General features: G+C 44.7%; 1 protein-coding gene across 1 annotated transcript in view; it reads right to left on the reverse strand.

The window, feature by feature from the left end:
* LOC311146335 (ralA-binding protein 1-A-like) overlaps positions 1 to 17,771 on the reverse strand; it is a 40,190-nt gene extending 22,419 nt beyond the window's left edge. Inside the window, exons 1-5 of the mRNA XM_084182818.1 lie at positions 17,453 to 17,771; positions 12,796 to 12,929; positions 5,936 to 6,081; positions 3,361 to 3,503; positions 740 to 933 (exon numbers count right to left, since the gene is read on the reverse strand). Coding sequence (XP_084038944.1) covers positions 740 to 933; positions 3,361 to 3,503; positions 5,936 to 6,081; positions 12,796 to 12,929; positions 17,453 to 17,702 — 867 coding nt within the window. The 5' untranslated portion in view covers positions 17,703 to 17,771. The remainder of the gene's footprint in view (positions 1 to 739; positions 934 to 3,360; positions 3,504 to 5,935; positions 6,082 to 12,795; positions 12,930 to 17,452) is intronic.
* Between the last annotated feature and the right edge of the window lie 4,665 nt (positions 17,772 to 22,436).

The following is a 22,436-nucleotide window of genomic DNA, read 5'->3' on the forward strand; positions in this document are numbered from 1 at the left end:
GAACTCTGTCACCTGACAAATAAAACACTGTTTTAGAACTCTGTCACCTGACAAATAAAACACAGTTTTAGAACTCTGTCACCTTTACATCCATCTTGATCGTTCAAAACATTCAAAAAACAACTTTATCCGATATTTCATCAAATTGCCAGATGTTGCCGATGAACTCGCTGTTATTTGAAAAGTGCTTGATTTGGTTTGGAGTTTGCACTTATTGGGGCTACTCGATTGGTTCTGTTTTACCAGGAAAACTAAATCACGTGCAGCTCAAGGTTTCTAAAGTATTTGACATTTTGAATTTGACCCATGTCTAGGGCTTGGAATTGCCAGGGACCTCACGATACGATATTATCACGATACTTAGGTGCCGATACGATGTGTATTGCGATTCTCATGATTCTATATGCATTGTGATTCCATACTGTGATTTTATTGCGATTCGATGTTCCTAACATCTTGCTCACCATATGTCTGCTGAAGAGGGACAAGAGAGAGCCATGAGAAAACTAGTTTTGATCAGTCATGGCAATAAAAGTGCTGGAAACAAATTGGTTCCTTATTTAAAAAGAAGATGGAGATCAAGCTATGAAGGAAAAATTAGTTTTAGTGCAGGTACAGCCAACTAGCGCAAAAAACAATATTGCGATACAAATATATCGTCAAAAATGATATCCCGATATGTAACCGTATTGATTTAGTTCCCCATCACTATCCAGTTCAGTTCCTACTGTCCTCTCACCTTCTCAGCCTCGGCTGATCGACTGCAGGCGTCCTCAAAGCCTTGAGCCAGGTCTCGTCCCAGCAGGTTCTCAGGCAGCTCTCGGAGGAACTGTTTCAACAGGCTGGCTACGGTGTGAGGGTCATACTCCTCCAAGCACGGACACTCCTCACGGTCATACGATGCCTTTAGCTCATCCACCTTAGATTTCATACCTGGGAGAGAGGGAGGGAGGAGAGAGAGGGAAGAGAGAGAGAGAGGGTGGGAGGAGAGAGAGGGAGGGAGGAGAGAGAGGGAAGAGAGAGAGAGAGGGTGGGAGGAGAGAGAGGGAGGGAGGGTGAGAGGAGAGGGAGGGAGGAGAGAGAGAGAGAGAGAGGGTGGGAGGAGAGAGAGGGAGGGAGGGAGGGAGGGAGGGAGGGAGGGAGGAGAGAGAGGGAAGAGAGAGAGAGAGGGTGGGAGGAGAGGGAGGGAGGGAGGGAGGGAGGGAGGAGAGAGAGGGAAGAGAGAGAGAGAGGGTGGGAGGAGAGAGAGGGTGGGAGGAGAGAGAGGGAGGGAGGGTGGGAGGAGAGGGAGGGAGGAGAGAGAGAGAGAGGGTGGGAGGAGAGAGAGGGAGGGAGGGAGGGAGGGAGGGAGGAGAGAGAGGGAAGAGAGAGAGAGAGGGTGGGAGGAGAGAGAGGGTGGGAGGAGAGAGAGGGAGGGAGGGTGGGAGGAGAGGGAGGGAGGAGAGAGAGGGAAGAGAGAGAGAGAGAGGGTGGGAGGAGAGAGAGGAAGGGAGGGAGGGAGGAGAGAGAGGGAAGAGAGAGAGAGGGTGGGAGGAGAGAGAGGGAGGGAGGGAGGAGCGAGAGGGAAGAGAGAGAGAGAGAGGGAGGGAGGGTGGGAGGAGAGGGAGGGAGGGACGGTGGGAAGAGCGAGAGGGAGGAGAGAGAGAGGGAAGAGAGAGGGAAGAGCGAGAGGGACGGTGGGAGGAGTGAGAGGGAGGGAGGGAGGAAGGGAAGAGAGAGGGAGGGAGGGAGGGAGGGAGGGAGGGAGGGAGGGAGAGAGGGAGGGAGGAGAGATAGGGGGAAGAGAGAGAGAGAGGGAGGGAGGGAGGGAGGGAGGAGAGAGGGAGGGAGGGAGGGAAGAGAGAGAGGGACGGTGGGTGGGTGGGAGGAGAGATAGAGAGGAGAGAGGGAGGAGAGAGAGGGAGGGTGGGAGGGAGGGAGGGCGGAAAGAGAGAGAGGGAGGAGAGGGGGAGGAGAGGAGGGAGGGAGGAAGTGGACATGAGTTAGAACACACTAGACAGTGGTGCTAGGATCAACATGGTGCTAGGATCAACATGCTGCTAGGATCAACATGGTGCTAGGATCAACATGGTGCTAGGATCAACATGGTGCAGGATCAACATGCTGCTAGGATCAACATGGTGCTAGGATCAACATGCTGCTAGGATCAACATGCTGCTAGGATCAACATGCTGCTAGGATCAACATGCTGCTAGGATCAACATGCTGCTAGGATCAACATGCTGCTAGGATCAACATGCTGCTAGGATCAACATGGTGCTAAGATCAACATGCTGCTAAGATCAACATGCTGCTAGGATCAACATGCTGCTAGGATCAACATGGTGCTAGGATCAACATGCTGCTAGGATCAACATGGTGCTAGGATCAACATGCTGCTAGGATCAACATGCTGCTAAGATCAACATGCTGCTAAGATCAACATGCTGCTAGGATCAACATGCTGCTAGGATCAACATGGTGCTAGGATCAACATGCTGCTAGGATCAACATGGTGCTAGGATCAACATGCTGCTAGGATCAACATGCTGCTAGGATCAACATGCTGCTAGGATCAACATGGTGCTAGGATCAACATGCTGCTAGGATCAACATGCTGCTAGGATCAACATGCTGCTAGGATCAACATGCTGCTAAGATCAACATGCTGCTAGGATCAACATGGTGCTAGGATCAACATGGTGCTAGGATCAACATGCTGCTAGGATCAACATGCTGCTAGGATCAACATGCTGCTAGGATCAACACGTTATGTATTAACTATTACACATGATCCTATACAAAACATTAGGAACACCTTTCCTTGACAGACTGACCAGGTGAAAGCTTTGATCCCTTATTGATCTCACTTGTTAAATCCACTTCAATCAGTGTAGATGAAGGGGAGGAGACAGGTTAAAGAAGGATTTTTAAGCCTTGAGACAATTGAGACATGGATTGTGTATGTGTGCCATTCAGAGGGTGAATGGGCAAGACAAAATATTTAAGTGCCTTTGAACGGGGTATGGTAGTAGGTGCCAGGCGCACCGGTTTGTGTCAAGAACTTCAACGCTACTGGGTTTTTCACACTCAACAAGTTTCCTGTGTGTATCAAGAATGGTCCACCACCCAAAGGACATCCAGCCAACTTGACACAACTGTGGGAAGCATTGGAGTCAACATGGGCCAGCATCCCTGTGGAGCGCTTTCGACACCTTGTAGAGTCCATGCCCCGACGAGTTGAGGCTGTTCTGAGGGCAAAGGGGGCGCAACGCAACTCAATAATGTTTGGTATACTCTGTGTATGTTACAATTATTAAAATGTAAACATATTTTTGTTCAAACTTAAATCCACACACCCTCATACATACTCTGACGTACCTGAGACGCGATAGATTCCTTCACACTTCATTCCGTAGCTCTCAATGTAGTCGATACACTCTCTGAAGACGGCAGGGAGCTGGATCCCGTCGTACAGGGCTGTTCTCTTCACTGCCTCAGCCAGGGGGGCCCCGAAGATGGGTCTGGGGAACAACAATACTTTACTGTCAGGGAATGGATCTTTGTCTGTTTGCTTGCAGAGACAGACACACAACTCCCAGAGACAGAACTCCCAGAGACACAACTCCCAGAGACAGACACCACAACTCCCAGAGACAGACAACACAACTCCCAGAGACAGACACCACAACTCCCAGAGACACAACTCCCAGAGACACAACTCCCAGAGACACAACTCCCAGAGACAGACAACACAACTCCCAGAGACACAACTCCCAGAGACAGACAACACAACTCCCAGAGACACAACTCCCAGAGACAGACACCACAACTCCCAGAGACAGACACCACAACTCCCAGAGACAGACAACACAACTCCCAGAGACACAACTCCCAGAGACACAACTCCCAGAGACACAACTCCCAGTGACACAACTCCCAGTGACACAACTCCCAGAGACAGACAACACAACTCCCAGAGACACAACTCCCAGAGACACAACTCCCAGAGACAGACAACACAACTCCCAGAGACACAACTCCCAGAGACACAACTCCCAGAGACACAACTCCCAGAGACAGACAACACAACTCCCAGAGACACAACTCCCAGACAGACACCACAACTCCCAGAGACACAACTCCCAGAGACAGACAACACAACTCCCAGAGACACAACTCCCAGAGACACAACTCCCAGAGACACAACTCCCAGAGACAGACAACACAACTCCCAGACAGACACCACAACTCCCAGAGACAGACAACACAACTCCCAGAGACACAACTCCCAGAGACAGACAACACAACTCCCAGAGACACAACTCCCAGACAGACACCACAACTCCCAGAGACAGACACCACAACTCCCAGAGACAGACACCACAACTCCCAGAGACAGAACTCCCAGAGACAGACACCACAACTCCCAGAGACAGAACTCCCAGAGACAGACACCACAACTCCCAGAGACAGAACTCCCAGAGACAGACACCACAACTCCCAGAGACAGAACCCCCAGAGACAGACACCACAACTCCCAGAGACAGAACCCCCAGAGACAGACACCACAACTCCCAGAGACAGAACTCCCAGAGACAGACACCACAACTCCCAGAGACAGAACCCCCAGAGACAGACACCACAACTCCCAGAGACAGAACTCCCAGAGACAGACAACACAACTCCCAGAGACAGACACCACAACTCCCAGAGACACAACTCCCAGAGACACAACTCCCAGAGACACAACTCCCAGAGACAGACAACACAACTCCCAGAGACACAACTCCCAGACAGACACCACAACTCCCAGAGACACAACTCCCAGAGACAGACAACACAACTCCCAGAGACAGACACCACAACTCCCAGAGACAGACACCACAACTCCCAGAGACAGAACTCCCAGAGACAGACACCACAACTCCCAGAGACAGAACTCCCAGAGACAGACACCACAACTCCCAGAGACAGAACTCCCAGAGACAGACACCACAACTCCCAGAGACAGAACCCCCAGAGACAGACACCACAACTCCCAGAGACAGAACCCCCAGAGACAGACACCACAACTCCCAGAGACAGAACTCCCAGAGACAGACACCACAACTCCCAGAGACAGAACCCCCAGAGACAGACACCACAACTCCCAGAGACAGAACTCCCAGAGACAGACAACACAACTCCCAGAGACAGACACCACAACTCCCAGAGACACAACTCCCAGAGACACAACTCCCAGAGACACAACTCCCAGAGACAGACAACACAACTCCCAGAGACACAACTCCCAGACAGACACCACAACTCCCAGAGACACAACTCCCAGAGACAGACAACACAACTCCCAGAGACACAACTCCCAGAGACACAACTCCCAGAGACACAACTCCCAGAGACAGACAACACAACTCCCAGACAGACACCACAACTCCCAGAGACAGACAACACAACTCCCAGAGACACAACTCCCAGAGACAGACAACACAACTCCCAGAGACACAACTCCCAGACAGACACCACAACTCCCAGAGACAGACACCACAACTCCCAGAGACAGACACCACAACTCCCAGAGACAGAACTCCCAGAGACAGACACCACAACTCCCAGAGACAGAACTCCCAGAGACAGACACCACAACTCCCAGAGACAGAACTCCCAGAGACAGACACCACAACTCCCAGAGACAGAACCCCCAGAGACAGACACCACAACTCCCAGAGACAGAACCCCCAGAGACAGACACCACAACTCCCAGAGACAGAACCCCCAGAGACAGACACCACAACTCCCAGAGACAGAACTCCCAGAGGGAGACACACACCCAAAGGGGTTAGAAGAACAGAATCTGGCCACTCACTCCCACCAGATGTTTTATTGTCAGGCCTGGGATTCGGACCGACAACCCTCTGGTTGCCGGCCCACCTCTCTAACCTTTAGGCTAGTTTACCTGAATGTTGGTATCTCCATGGGGACGGCCTCTGGTTCCGTTGTAGGCTTCTTCTTCTGCTTCTTCTTCTCCTTCCACTGTTTCACCACGTCAGCTGCTGTCAGGTCTTTAGACTTCTTGTCCTCCTTGGGTGCCTTCTCCTTCACCTGGGAGACAGGAAGTCACTCAAAACAGGGTGCTGGATTAAATATCCATACAAAAACACTCAATATCATAAACAGCACTCCAAAAGGACAAGATTCAATAGATATATTTTGTAACCAATGCATGAAATTATTGTTTAAAAAAAAAAAAAACTTTTATTTAAGCAGGGAGTCATGCTGAGACCATGGTCTCTTTCACAGATGAGCCCTGCATGAACACATCAATAAATAACACGATACATATCTATATAAACATAAATTACACACTATATGAAAAGCAAACGCAAAACACGAAATCTAAATACAATCATATGAAACAAACACACTGTTCAGTAAAAAGGCCCTCTAACATCAGCCTGAATTGCCCTAGAGGCACCAACTCCACCAACTTTAAGGACTTTTGGAGATCATTCCACAGGAGAGGCGTTAAAAAATAAATAAAAGCAGATTTCTTTAACTTGGTGGAGATTGAAGGGATCTATCTCCAGGGTTAGCCATCCCTGAGTCCAGGTCTGGTAACTTATACGTGTGAAGGTTAACAGTGAGGTACGGTATGGCGGAAGTTTATGCAGGAGGGCTTTATAGACAAAAAGAGGCGCGATGCATCAATCTACGAGACGTCAAGGAGGGCCAGCCTACTTTCTGATACAAAATGCAATGATGTGTACTGAACTTACCGGCTTTAATAAAGCGCAACGCACTATGTACTGTATGATAAAACTGTGTCCAATGGCTTCAATACAGTCGCAACTGCATTCATATAGACCCCTCAAACCAAACTCTGGACCTCGAAGACAGTTCCACTGCTTTTCCCCCCCCATTGTTCGCCTCTAATCAGGGACTGATAGATTTTCATCAATCCAGATGCCCAGATATTTATAATGGGGATCAATGAGGGCACCGTCCAAAGAGCATATGGAGAAATCATCAGATACATTTTTACGTGATTTGGAAAACATATACTTGGTTTAAACCTGCATTAAGTCCCAATTTCAGTTCAACAAAGGCTTTCTGTAGGGCAGACTGAAGCTCTGACAGAGCCTGGTCAGCTGCGGGGGAAATAGCATACACCACAGTGTCATCTGCACACAAATGAAAGTAGTATAACTTTTTTTTTTACAGATAACAATATTAGAACCAGACTAAGAATCGTTCCCTGTGGGACACCTTTAGTTATGTCCAGAAAACCTGCTTTACCATCCGTACCTGTACATACACAATGTGTTCTGCTGTCCTTTAAATAATGTTCAAACCAGCTACACGCAGCCTGGCCCAGACCAATTGATGAAAGCCTCTGAATAAGTAATGAGTGATCCGCAGCGTCGAACGGCTTTAAGACAGGTCAATAAAAAGAGCCGCACGGTGTTTCTTCTTCTCCAAACAATTAACATCATCATTTAAAACTATATAAATAACCGATGGTGCTTTGACCTGGTCTGTAACCTGACTGGTGAACATTTACAAAACATGTCGTAGTTAAAAAGAATCTAAGTTGATGATTTATTTTAGGATTCTAGAATTTCTGCTAGGCAAGAGAATCTGGAAACGGGGCGATAATTATTTCAGTAATACGGGTCACCACCTTTTTTTGAAGGGGGAGTATATGGGCCTCCTTCCAGATACTGGGGATGGTACCAGAAATAATTTGTAAAGGTTAAAAATGTGTTAAAGATTCAACAATCAGAGGAGCAGAAATCAAATCAAATCAAATTTTTATTTGCCACATGCGCCGAATACAACAGGTGTAGACATTACAGTGAAACGTTTACTTACAAGCGCTTAACCAACAATGCAGTTTTTAAGAAAATAAGTTAAGTAAAAAATAAATAAGTAAAAAAATAAAAATAGCAAATAATTAAAGAGCAACAGTAAAATAAAATAACAGTAGGGAGGTTATATACAGGGGGTACCGGTACAGAGTCAATGTGCGGGGACACCGGCTAGTTGAGGTAATTGAGGTAATATGTACATGTGGGTAGAGTTAAAGTGACTATGCATAAATAATAAACAGAGTAGCAGCAGAGTAAAAGAAAGGATCAGCCACAGTGATTTTTTAAATATTTTTTTACATCAATCTGGGAGTCTAGCACATGACAAGTAGAAAGATATTGAAATGAAAACAAAGATTCACTAGAAGTTGATGGAACTTACATAGAGCCAACTAGAGGCTGGGAAAGGCAGTCGACTGGCTGACCAGCGTAAATTAAACCACCATTTCTTTCAAATAAAAAAGCCTGCTGAGATAAGTGATGCTTTTAATTAGCATTTTATGTAATTTATCTCAGTAAAGATCACAGTCTGACAATTTAGGCAGGGAAGGAGAGGAATTTCCACGCTTCAGTGCATTAACTGTTTTCCAAAATGTAGCTCAATTGGTCCTCTGTAGCTCAATTGGTAGAGCATGGCGCTTGTAACGCCAGGGTAGTGGGTTCGATCCCCGCGACCACCCATACGTAAAAATGTATGCACACATGACTGTAAGTCGCTTTGGATAAAAGCGTCTGCTAAATGGCATATTATTATTATTATTATTATTATTATAGACGGATCACCGGCAGAGTCAGAGATAGAGCTCAGAAAGTAGCTAGATTTAGCTTTCTTGAATGAGGAAGTACATCTATTTCTCAATTGCCTGAAAAGCTGCCAGTCAGCTACAGAGTCCGTTTTTCTATCCTTGGCCCAGGCCTGATTTCTCATCATAATAACATCTGAAAGTTCTATAGAGAACCAAGGATCTGTTCTATTTTTGGTTCTACGGGGTTTAAAGGGAGCGTATTTGTCTGCCAGAAATAATTGAGGAGAACAATTCTAAAGCCAATTCAGGGCCAGGCATGCAGCTGATAGAGGAGAAGTCAGTAATACATACACTATTTCAGCCACACCCGTTGCTGACAGGTGTATAAAATCCAACACACAGCCATGCGATCTCCATAGACAAACATTGGCCATTCTATTCAATGTGGCACCATCATAGGATGCCACCTTTACAACAAGTCAGCTCGTCATATTTCTGCCCTGCTAAAGCTGCCCCCGATCAACTGTAAGTGCTGTTATTGTGAAGTGGAAACGTCTAGGAGCAACAACGGCTCAGCCGCGAAGTGGTAGGCCACACAAGCTCACAGAACGGGACCGCCGAGTGCTGAAGCGTGTAGTGCGTAAAAATCGTCTGTCCTCGGTTGCAACACTCACTACCGAGTTCCAAACTGCCTCTGGAAATAACGTCAGCACAATAACTGTTTGTCGGGAGCTTAATTAAATGGGTTTCCATGGCCGAGCAGCCGCACACAAGCCTAAGATCACCATGCGCAATGCCAAGCGTCGGCTGGAGTGGTGTAAAGCTCGCCGCCATTGGACTCTTGAGCAGTGGAAACGCGTCCATCTGGCAGTCCAACGGACGAATCTGGGTTTGCGGATGCCAGGAGAACGCTACCTGCCCGAATGCATAGTGCCAACTGTAAAGTTTGGTGGAGGAGGAATAATGGTAACATTACAGCATACAATGACATTCTAGACGATTCTGTGCTTCCAACTTTGTGGCAACAGTTTGGGGAAGGCCCTTTCCTGTTTCAGCATGACAATGCCCCATTGCACAAAGCGAGGTCTATACAGAAATGGTTTGTCAAGATCAGTGTGGAATAACTTGACTGGCCTACACAAAGCCCTGACCTCAACCCCATCGAACACCTTTGGGATGAATTGGAACGCTGACTGCGAGCCAGGCCTAATCGCCCAACATCAGTGCCCGACCTCACTAATGCTCGTGGCTGAATGGAAGCAAGTCCCCGCAGCAATGTTCCAACATCTAGTGGAAAGCCTTCCCAGAAGAGTGGAGGCTGTTATAGCAGCAAAGGGGGTTCCAACTCCATATTAATGCCTATGATTTTGGAATGAGATGTTCGACGAGCAGGTGTCCACATACTTTTGGTTATGTAGTATATCATGAAGAAAAGCTTGTGGGGAAAATGTTTAAAATGTATCTTCATAATTACACGAGGATCGGTTAGGGCTGGGCGATATGGCCTAAAAATCATATCTATTTTTTCCGAACTTATGGGCGATTCACAATATATATTTTGATTTTTTAAATGTTCTCTAAATAGGCTTTGTTGTACAATTAAAGGTCAAATACACTGCATTTCAAACAGCCAGCAATAATCTAAGGAATTCAGGGCTTATGAAATTATATCTAGGCTAAATATAAGCATTTCACAACCAAAATAGTTTAACCTGCTTTTTTGCAGTAATCACTGATCTGGCTTTCAAATCGGTCTATGGAAATGTAATTTTTTGTTAGAAATTTTACCAGAACCATGCATAATGCACATTCACTATGCCATGGGATCGGTACGTCAAAAATCTCTTCCCAACTATTTTGCAATCTATATGGGACGGCTGTCAATCCTTTGGTCCTTAAGTGAAACTGATATACTTTTTTATTTATCACAGTTTTCCTTAACCAATTATGTTCTTTAATGCGGCCGACAGACAAGTTCCTTACTTACTCCCCCTTCCACTTTCCTCTTCCATTTTTGCGGTAAAGCTGCAATTATTTGGTTGTAATTTTGGGTAGAGCAGACATTTCCATATGTTTTTGTTAGCTGCATGTGCGACATAACTCCACCAGTCCTACCGATGACATCATTTACGAAAATTATACCTTTTTTAAACATTCTGTCAAAAAAATAAAGTTTTTTTGTCAATTAGTATATTTGAATTTAACCACAATATTTGTTGCATTATTTGTTCTGTCGTTTCTGGAGGATTAAATTGAAATTGCAACCAACTTTCTATGGCTTGTTTTAGAAATAGTGACATTTGGGAGATGATTTCCTTTTCAAATAACTGCAAATGAGTTGTTGTAATCTGAATAAAGGGAAAAAGGCCTTTCTTGAACATTGGGTGAGACAATCTTACTAATTTGCTTGAGAACCAGTTCGGATTTAAGTATAACTTTTGTATGACTGAAGCTTTTAGTGATAGGTCTAATGCTTTAATATTTAATAATTTCTGTCCTCCGAATTCATATTCATTATATAAATATGCCCTTTTAATTTTGTCTGGCTTGCCGTTCCAAATAAAATTGAATCTTTTTTTCTCATATAATTTTAAAAAATTGATGTCACTTGTTAAATCCACTTTAAATCAGTGTAGATGAAGGGGAGGAGACAGGTTAAAGAAGGATTTTTAAGCCTAGAGACAATTGAGACATAGATTGTGTATGTGTGCCATTCAGAGGGTGAATGGGCAAGACAAAATATTGAAGTGCCTTTGAACGGGGTATGGTAGTAGGTGCCAGGCGCACCGGTTCGAGTGTGTCAAGAACTGCAACGCTGCTGAGTTTTTCACATTTAACAGTTTCCCGTGTGTATCAAGAATGGTCCACCACCCAAAGGACATCCAGCCAACTTGTCACAACTGTGGGGGTGCAACTGAATATTAGGAAGTTGTTCCTAATGTTTTGTACACTCAGTGTATAATTGTGTTTTATGCATATTGCACATTTATAAAACACAGCTAGTATAACAGTCTTTGGCTAAAAAATGCTGCTAGCGGTACGTGGTACCGCAATGCCGCGCGCCAAAATGACCATTAATTTTCCAGAATAAATGTTCATTGATACTTCTGTTTTAGTAGTGTCTGCTCTGCACGCAATTTGAGGAGCTGAGAGAAAAAAAAAAAAAAGGGTATTTTTAGAAAGGTTAACTTCTCCTCTATTACAGTAAAATAATGTCTCAATGTGTTTCAGTGTCCATATGACCGATTCTGTTGGACCAAATGTCAAATAGCGAGTTGAAACCGCCTCTCAGAGAGAGGAAGTGATCGCTCATCTTTGTTGTTGTGAGTGGCAGGGGGAGGGGGGGGGGCTTGGTATGTGGGGGAGGGGAGGGGAGGGGCTTGGTGTGTGTGTGTGTGTGTGTGTGTGTGTGTGTGTGTGTATGTGTGTAAATTGGAAGGTGCACAGTCACAGCAGAAGGAGCGAAGGAGAAGAGACCGAAAATACAACAAGCACATAAAAACAAAAAATAAACCAAACCTTGATTCTTGTGAAACAGGCATTTGGAATATCGCCCCAAAACATTAATTCAAATTAATTTGATATATCGCCCAGACCTAGGATCAGTGTTAATCTGTTTGGTATCACAGAGATCATTAGCGAAGACATTAGTGAGGGCTACTAGTCTGAATCAATCAGAGAGGAGTTATGAAGACACTAGTGAGGGCTACTAGTCTGAATCAATCAGAGAGGAGTTATGAAGACACTAGTGAGGGCTACTAGTCTGAATCAATCAGAGAGGAGTTATGAAGACACTAGTGAGGGCTACTAGTCAGAATCAATCAGAGAGGAGTTATGAAGACACTAGTGAGGGCTACTAGTCAGAATCAATCAGAGAGGAGTTATGAAGACACTAGTGAGGGCTACTAGTCAGAATCAATCAGAGAGGAGTTATGAAGACACTAGTGAGGGCTACTAGTCAGAATCAATCAGAGAGGAGTTATGAAGACACTAGTGAGGGCTACTAGTCAGAATCAATCAGAGAGGAGTTATGAAGACACTAGTGAGGGCTACTAGTCTGAATCAATCAGAGAGGAGTTATGAAGACATTAGTGAGGGCTACTAGTCAGAATCAATCAGAGAGGAGTTATGAAGTGAGGAACTGTAAGTGTAACTAAATGAACCGTTGAAAGTAATGTTTTGGAGTGTTGTCAGTTCTTCACCTTGAAGTTCTTCTCTTTCTTCTTGGAGAAGCTGGGTTTCTTGAACACGTGGATTCCCTTGGATCGTTTCATTTTGGAGGGGCTCTCTGCCTCGTCCGCCGAGCTGTCTTCTTGGAAGGCTGCGTACCCCTCGGCTGAGAGACGGACGGGTGGAGAGAAGAGATGGAGAGAGAAAGAATGTTAGAGAACACACCCCTCTCTGGGTGAGCCCGAACACACACCCTACAGCAAAGTAGTGAATGAGAGAGAGAGAGAGAGAACATGTAGCACAGGAGGAGAGAGAGAGAGAGAGAGAGAGAGAGACAGAGAGAGAGAGAGAGAGAGAGAGAGAGAGAGAGAGAGAGAGAGAGAGAGAGAACATGTAGCACAGGAGGAGAGAGAGAGAGAGAGAGAGGGGGGACTAGGAAAAGAGGTCAGCCTCCAATTTAGCACAATTCCCACAGCACCTGGCTAGCGACTTGCTTTTCCTGAACAAACCTCAGTGCTGTGATATTTCCTCTGAACCAAATCACAACCAACTGTTGTCAGAGAGCGTTAGGAGACCTTCACTTCGCCTGTTGCCCTCTTCAGACCAGTCCCACTATAGTGCGATTATCCAGCTTGTGTATCGGACTGCTGTATGTGACACACCTTCACTGGGTACAGGGTGTCCCTCAACCTGTCCATCTCACCCCCTCTCTAGTCACTATGGCCTGGGAGGGTCAAACTGTCCATCTCACCCCCTCTAGTCACTATGGCCTGGGAGGGTCAAACTGTCCATCTCACCCCCTCTCTAGTCACTATGGCCTGGGAGGGTCAAACTGTCCATCTCACCCCCTCTAGTCACTATGGCCTGGGAGGGTCAAACTGTCCATCTCACCCCCTCTCTAGTCACTATGGCCTGGGAGGGTCAAACTGTCCATCTCACCCCCTCTAGTCACTATGGCCTGGGAGGGTCAAACTGTCCATCTCACCCCCTCTAGTCACTATGGCCTGGGAGGGTCAAACTGTCCATCTCACCCCCTCTAGTCACTATGGCCTGGGAGGGTCAAACTGTCCATCTCACCCCCTCTCTAGTCACTATGGCCTGGGAGGGTCAAACTGTCCATCTCACCCCCTCTCTAGTCACTATGGCCTGGGAGGGTCAAACTGTCCATCTCACCCCCTCTAGTCACTATGGCCTGGGAGGGTCAAACTGTCCATCTCACCCCCTCTCTAGTCACTATGGCCTGGGAGGGTCAAACTGTCCATCTCACCCCCTCTAGTCACTATGGCCTGGGAGGGTCAAACTGTCCATCTCACCCCCTCTCTAGTCACTATGGCCTGGGAGGGTCAAACTGTCGATCTCACCCCCTCTAGTCACTATGGCCTGGGAGGGTCAAACTGTCCATCTCACCCCCTCTCTAGTCACTATGGCCTGGGAGGGTCAAACTGTCCATCTCACCCCCTCTAGTCACTATGGCCTGGGAGGGAAAGCTACATTTAGTAACATGGAAAAACCATGATAAAACAGATAGTTTGGTTTGACCCAAAGTACGCATAATGGGTTACAGAGGACCTACAAACACCTCAGATGATGTCAAATAGGGTCTAAACTACAACAAAAAAATCAAATTTTACGCGTTATTAGATAATTGACGTTAAAGGATACAAAAATATATAATCATAAAAATACTTTGACAACCACATTTAGAAGCTTTTATAGTACCTTCAGAAAGTATTCATACCCCTTGATTTATTCCACATTTTGTTGTGTTAAATGGATTAAATAGATTCTCACCCATCTACACAATATATTTTTTGTTGTTGTTGAAATTTTAGCTAATTTATTGAAAATAAAATACAGAAATATCTCATTTACATAAGTATACACACCCCTGAGTAAATACTTTGCAGAAGCACCTTTGCCTGCGATTACAGCTTTGAGTCGTCTCCCATTCTGCCTTAGGAGATTTTCTCAAACTCTGTTAAGATCGATGGGGAGCGGCGGTGAACAGCAATCTTCAAGTCTTTCCACAGACTTTCAATGGGATTCAAGTATGGGGCTTTGGCTGGGCCACTCAAGGACTTTCACATTCTTGTCCTGAAGCCATTCCAGCGTTGCTTTGGCTGTATGCTTGGGATCATTGTCCTGTTGGAATGTAAATCTTCGCCCCCCCAGTCTAAGGTCGTTTGCACTCTGAAGCAGGTTCTCATCAAGGATTTGCCCGGCCAGCTCGAGGCAGAGTCTGGGTAGTTCCACATTTGTTTCATTTCCCAGTGATGTGTTCACTGTGTTCTCTGAAACTTTCAACACTCTCGAAACTGTTTTATAGCCTTTCCCAGATATAGGCCTCATCACAATTCTCTCACGGAGATCTACGTACAGTTCCTTGGGCTTCATGGTATAGTTTTCTGCTCTGACCTTATATACAGAGATGCGTTTCTTTCTAAAACCAGGTCCAAACAATTGAATTGGCCACAAGTGGACTCCAATCAAGTGGTAGTGACATCTCAAGGATGATCAAAGGAACTTGGACGCACTTTGGAGTGTCATAGCAAAGGGGTGTGAATACGTATGTAAATTAGATATTTATTTATTTCATTTTATTCACAAATATTTCAAAAAACTGGTTTTCACTTTGTCATTATGGGATATTGTGTGTAGATGAGTGAGAGAAAAAAAATCTTGAATTCAGGCTGTAACACAACAAAATGTGGAATAAGTCAATGGGTGTGAACTTTCTGAAGGCACCGTAAATAATATATCAAACTCAACCGTTTATCTTTTCCAGTGATGAAGACATGGAGGTCTCATGGAAGGGTAGGGTATGCAAAATGGGTCAACTTTGAGCACCTCTCTCTCCTAAATGTTTTGTCAGTCCCGTGTAGCTCAGTTTGCAACGCCAGGGTTGTGGGTTCAATTCCCACAGGGGGCCAGTATGATTTTTAAAAAATATATGCACTCACTAAAAACTGTAAGTCCCTCTGGATAAGAGCATCTGCTAAATGACTAAAATGTAAAAATGTCATTCAGGTCCAAAAAGTTACTTTCTGACCTCCTCTACCAAGGGCAAATATGTATGGAAAGTTTCGTTCAAATCAAAAGGGGTGAGGTCAAAAAGTGATTAAAATCAAATGGAACGACCCACAAGCATTAGGATGAGAACAAGCAATACCAGAGGTAGTGCAGGTACAGCTAACTAACTAGCCTAACACTAGCTAACTATCCTAACACTAGCTAACTAACTAGCCTAACACTAGCTAACTAACTAGCCTAACACTAGCTAACTAACTAGCCTAACACTAGCTAAATAACTAGCCTAACACTAGCTAACTAACTAGCCTAACACTAGCTAACTAACTAGCCTAACACTAGCTAACTAACTAGCCTAACACTAGCTAACTAACTAGCCTAACACTAGCTAACTCACTAGCCTAACACTACCTAACTAACTAGCCTAACACTAGCTAACTCACTAGCCTAACACTACCTAACTAACTAGCCTAACACTACCTAACTAACTAGCCTAACACTAGCTATCTAACTATCCTAACACTACCTAACTAACTAGCCTAACACTACCTAACTAACTAGCCTAACACTACCTAACTAACTAGCCTAACACTAGCTATCTAACTAGCCTAACACTAGCTAACTAACTAGCCTAACACTAGCTAACTAACTAGCCTAACACTACCTAACTAACTAGCCTAACACTAGCTAACTAGCCTAACACTACCTAACTAACTAGCCTAACACTACCTAACTAACTAGCCTAACACTAGCTAACTAACTAGCCTAACACTACCTAACTAACTAGCCTAACACTACCTAACTAACTAGCCTAACACTAGCTAACTAACTATCCTAACACTACCTAACTAACTAGCCTAACACTAGCTAACTAACTATCCTAACACTACCTAACTAACTAGCCTAACACTACCTAACTAACTAGCCTAACACTAGCTAACTAACTAGCCTAACACTAGCTAACTAACTAGCCTAACACTAACTAACTAGCCTAACACTAGCTAACTAACTATCCTAACACTACCTAACTAACTAGCCTAACACTAACTAACTAGCCTAACACTAGCTAACTAACTATCCTAACACTACCTAACTAACTAGCCTAACACTATCTAACTAACTAGCCTAACACTAACTAACTAACTAGCCTAACACTAACTAACTAGCCTAACACTAGCTAACTAACTAGCCTAACACTAGCTAACTAACTAGCCTAACACTAACTAACTATCCTAACACTACCTAACTAACTAGCCTAACACTAGCTAACTAACTAGCCTAACACTAGCTAACTAACTAGCCTAACACTAGCTAACTAACTAGCCTAACACTAACTAACTAGCCTAACACTAGCTAACTAACTATCCTAACACTACCTAACTAACTAGCCTAACACTAGCTAACTAACTAGCCTAACACTAGCTAACTAACTAGCCTAACACTACCTGGAAAAAAAAGAGAGAAAAAAATATGTTTACAAATCGATACTTGGAGTCAAATTATCGGTAAAATATCATCCCAAAATAATATTGAAATATGTAACTGTATGGATTCCCCCCCATCACTACTATGATTGTGACATGTGGTTGTCTCACCTAGTAGCTAGCTTAAGATGGATGAACTAACTTTGTCTGCTAAATGATTCAAATCATTAACTCTTACTCCTCTTCTCCTTCTTCTTGAACTTGTTCTTCTTCTTCCCGTGTTCTTTATCTTCATCCGACACGGCGTCGATGACCTCATGGTGGTGGTGTCCGTCGTGGGGGGGCAAGATCTCGCCCGTCCTGTAAAGCCCGGGGAACTTGGTGGGGCTAATCTCCTCCGAGCTGGGGGTACGGGCCACCCCACCTGGGTGCTCCGCCCGACGTACCTCCGCTGGGCTGCTACTGGGGGGCAGGAAGCATTCTGTCATGGCTGGGCTAGGTCTCTCTGCACTGAGCACTGTTCTGGACACAGAGTCCTGGGTGTCACCTCCCCATTAGACCTGCAGGGGGCAGTACACACACACACACACACTTTGTCATGCAGTACAGAGAGTAATACAGGTAGGTTCCTAAAGCCAGCCACTCTCTTTTCTCCTCTGCTCAGGACAGCGGAGGACGACTGCCCCCTCTCATTGAAGCCACAGAAGTTCAAGGCCCACCGCAATACAATTATAGTGAATGGAAAAGTGGCAATCTTCGTAGTCAACCTTCGTGTAAATAAAAATGTTTCGAAAACAATCACGGTACCAATAATTGCTTCTAATTAAAGGGGTTTGAAGGGTATGAACGTTAAAACGAAATTGGGATCCTTAACGTTAAGAAAAATTCCTAACATAGATGCGTAAAGTAAACAGCATAGTGGGTCAATTTCTGCAACAATTAAAGAGCGTTGAAACGCGAGGCTCAACTTCTCTGCTGTTTTGGAGCCCTGGCTACCACGCTGTGAACAGCGTGAAGCGAACCCGCGCACATGCGCAGATACTGTGTGTGACTGTGAAGTGCTGCATCTCGCTCATCTCAATATCCTGGCCTAGTCATTGGTGATAGGCACTGCTTTACTGAAGTTGCGAGACATTGCAAGCCAATCAATTGCAAGAGACAGCATTCCGTTGCGAGATACAACTATTGATTGCCGATAGATAGGCCTAGTGCACGGTTCTGACTATACCATGCCCTTCCCCAGAGTTGCAAAGAAAAAGCCATATCTCAGACTGGCCAATAAAAATAAAAGATTAAGATGGGCAGTCTGAGATATGGCTTTTTCTTTGCAACTCTGCCTAGAAGGTCAGCATCCCGGAGTCGCCTCTGCACTGTTGACGTTGAGACTGGTGTTTTGCGGGTACTATTTAATGAAGCTGCCAGCTAACATCATGCTTCAGGTGATAGAAATCTGAACACACTACCAGCGCTTTGAAAGGTTGATGTAATTATACTTTCCTGTGGATACCTTGTCCTCACATTCCTACCTGCAAAAGGACCGACCATACGGACAACCGGTAAAGTACATTAAAATATAATTTCATTCAACATTCTGGCCTGTAGAGGAAACTTTCCTGATTCAAATCTCTCATTTCAGCCCGACATAGAATTCAATGAAATTCAACGTTGGGTTTCCAGGCAAGCTACAGCTTCGGAGGGGGAAGGACAGGTAGACTAATCACACACACACACAGGTCAAGATTTTCAGCTTGCAAGCAGACACTGGAAGAAGATCCTGATTGACAGAGGGGAGGGCTCTGCACAGGCACTTTGTTGCATCTTTATTGGGTTATTAACCGGTTCCCATGCTTTTAAAATAACAGTTCTGTTCCGGGAACAGTATAGATCACTTTCGTTCCCGGTTCTAATTCTGTTCCGTGATTTATTTGGTTATTTTCCTGTTTTTGGTTCTGTTCCCTGAACTAGTTACAACCCGTGGTTTAAACATTAAGCAAAACGGTTCATTTGTCACATCCCTGCTTCTAATACACCAGATGTATGTTCTTGAACAGATTATTTTCAAATCGCACACAGAAGGATAATAATAAGGGTAATTTTGTTGCTAACGGCAGCCTGCAGTACCCCGGTCGACCTTCAACTTGAGTTACTCAATGAGAGGGGGCAGCACTGAGCTAGCCAGCAAAGTCACTTCCTGGAGTAGCTCAAACTGCGCATGTTATGTCTCCATGAGATGCCATCTTAACGACTTAAATTGGCTTCAATGCGCTATTGAGTCTTCACATAGGAATGAATGGTGTCACGTGATCGATGGCTTTGTCTATACAGTCATCAGATTTGGGACACACTGACACGTCACATCTCCATTACACCTGCAGGGGGCAGTACACACACACTTTAGTCAAACAGCCCAGTGGAACAACAGCTGCAGCGTTGGTGTAATGTCTACCAAAGATTCTCATAAAATCCACCAGATGAGGCTCTAATATCTTTTGGAACTAAACAACACAAACACATAAACGCCTGCACAGAACAAGTGATCAAAACAGCTTTTTTGTGTTTCAATAGAATGACCTGCCACTGCCGATGACGGTCACAGGTCAAGAGATACAGTGCATTCGGAAAGTATTCAGACCACTTCCCTTTTTCCACATTTTGTTACGTTACTGCCTTATTCTAAAATTGATTACTTATTTTTTTTCCTCATCAATCTACACACAATACCCCATAATGACAATGTGAAAACAGGTTTTTAGACATTTTTGCAACTGTATTAGAAATAAAAAACAGAAATACTTTATTTACATAAAAGTGTTCAGACCCTTTGCTATGAGACTCGACATTGAGCCCAGGTGCATCCTGTTTCCATGGATTGTCCTTGAGATGTTTCTACAACTTTATTGGAGTCCACCTGTAGTAAATTCTATTGATTGGACATGATTTGGAAAAGGCACACACCTGTCTATATAAGGTCCCACAGTTGGCAGTGCATGTCAGAGCAAAAACCAAGCCATGAGGTCGAAGGAATTGTCCGTAGAGCTCCGAGACAGGATTTTGTCGAGGCAGATCTGGGGAAGGGTACCAAAACATTTCTGCAGCATTGAAGGTCCCCAACAACAGTGGCCTCCATCATTCTTATATGGAAGAAGTTTGGAACCACCAAGACTCTTCCTAGAGCTGGCCACCCAGCCAAACTGAGCAATCGGGGGAGAAGGTCCTTGGTCAGGGAGGTGACCAAGAACCCGGTGGTCACTCTGACAGAGCTCTACAGTTTCTCTGTGGTAATGGGAGAACCTTCCAGAAGGACAACCATCTCTGCAGCACTCCACCAATCAGGCCTTTATGGTAGAGTGGCCAGACGGAAGCCACTCCTCAGTAAAAGGCACATGACAGCAAAGTACAGATATCCTTGATGAAAACCTGCTCAGGACCTCAGACTGGGGCGGAGGTTCACCTTCCAACAGGACAACGACCCTAAGCACATAGCCAAGACAACGCAGGAGTGGCTTCGGGACAAGTCTCTGAATGTCCTTGAGTGGCCCAGCCAGAGGCCGGACTTGAACCCGATTGAGCATCTCTGGAGAGACCTGAAAATTAAATGCCGTCCGGTGTCATTGTAATAGATTCCTGCCTGTTCGACTGTCACACACCTATAGAAATAAGCTGCACATCTACAGAAATATATTAAAAGTAACTGTCCAGTGTTTCCAGATTTCTGTGAAATATGACTGATAATTACCATATGAGTGAAACATGTTTTTATTAAGTCTGTTAAATAGCAGTGTTTATGTGTTGGAATGGTGTGTGCATACCCCCATCAACAGAACGGTATTGGCGTATACCGGTCATACAAATATTCATTCGAGTAGACCACTGATTGGCCAGCTCATCCTCCTCAGGAGGATAACATCGTCCTCTATCAGGAAATAGCAAGCATTTTTGAAACGGTCGGTTTGAGATGGGGTTTTTAAATGTTTTTTTTCTCAAATTTATGCTTTGGTCACTAATATGAGTCAACAACATTATTTGGGTATGAGTTAACAAACTATGAACTTTTAAAAGTGAGAATTTCACCTGGACAGTTATTTTAATGTATTCAGTAAAGTCAATGCGATAGATACAGTTCCTATCCAATCCTCATTTATAAAAACAGCTGTTGAACATCCATAGACATGGTCCTCTGTAGCTCAGCTGGTAGAGCACGGCGCTTGTAACGCCAGGGTAGTGGGTTCGATCCCCGGGACCACCCATACGTAAAAATGTATGCACACATGACTGTAAGTCGCTTTGGATAAAAGCGTCTGCTAAATGGCATATTATTATTATTATTATTATTATTAAAATAGCTGTGCAGCAACGCTCCCCATCCAACCTCACAGAGCTTGAGAGGATCTGCAGAGAAGAATGGGAGAAACTCCCCAAATACAGGTGTGCCAAGCTTGTAGCATCATACCCAAGAAGACTCGAGGCTGTAATTGCTGCCGAAGTTGCTTCAACAAAGTACTGAGTAAAGGGTCTGAATACTTATGTAAATGTGATATTTCAGTTTATTTTTAATATATTTGCAAAAATTTCGAAATCTGTTTTTGCTTTGTCATTATGGGGTATTGTGTGTCGATTGATGAAGGATCAAAACTATTAAATCCATTTTAGAATAAGGCTGTAACGTAACAAAATGTGGAAAAAGGGAAGGAGTCTGAATACTTAACGAATGCACTGTATGCTGGATCTAGTAGTAAGGCTTGATTAGCTATCTACTTCCTTTCAAATGACAAGCAGACATGGCCTGTGAACTCGCCTCTGGAGGTCACTTCCTTTGACCCCCCCCCCCCCCCCCCCCCCACAGATGTACACATTTTCATGGGTTTCCCCATGTTTTAATGCTTATCTAATCCAATGCATTTTTGAAAAAGTCACGTTCACCCATATAGCTTTTAATATGAAATTCACACTAGTTGTACAGCAAAAATACAGGCCCTAGCTGGATAGAAAATATTTAGCCAGAAATCGAATGTGGTTCATTCCCACTATCACTGGCGTCAGTCTTCTTTCATCCTTATCATGGCTAGCCTATGGACATCCTGGTTGATGATAAAGCATTAGGACTCCCGTTCAATACAACCACCACACGCAACTGACCTGGTTACAGGAGCTTGACACAGTCGGGCGCAAACTAATGTTATGCAACCGACTCAAATAAATGTGCAAGCTGTCAAACTAGCTAC

This window comes from Coregonus lavaretus (genome assembly GCF_964263955.1).
Source record: "Coregonus lavaretus genome assembly, chromosome: 19".
In the NCBI taxonomy this organism is placed as follows: Eukaryota; Metazoa; Chordata; class Actinopteri; order Salmoniformes; family Salmonidae; genus Coregonus; species Coregonus lavaretus.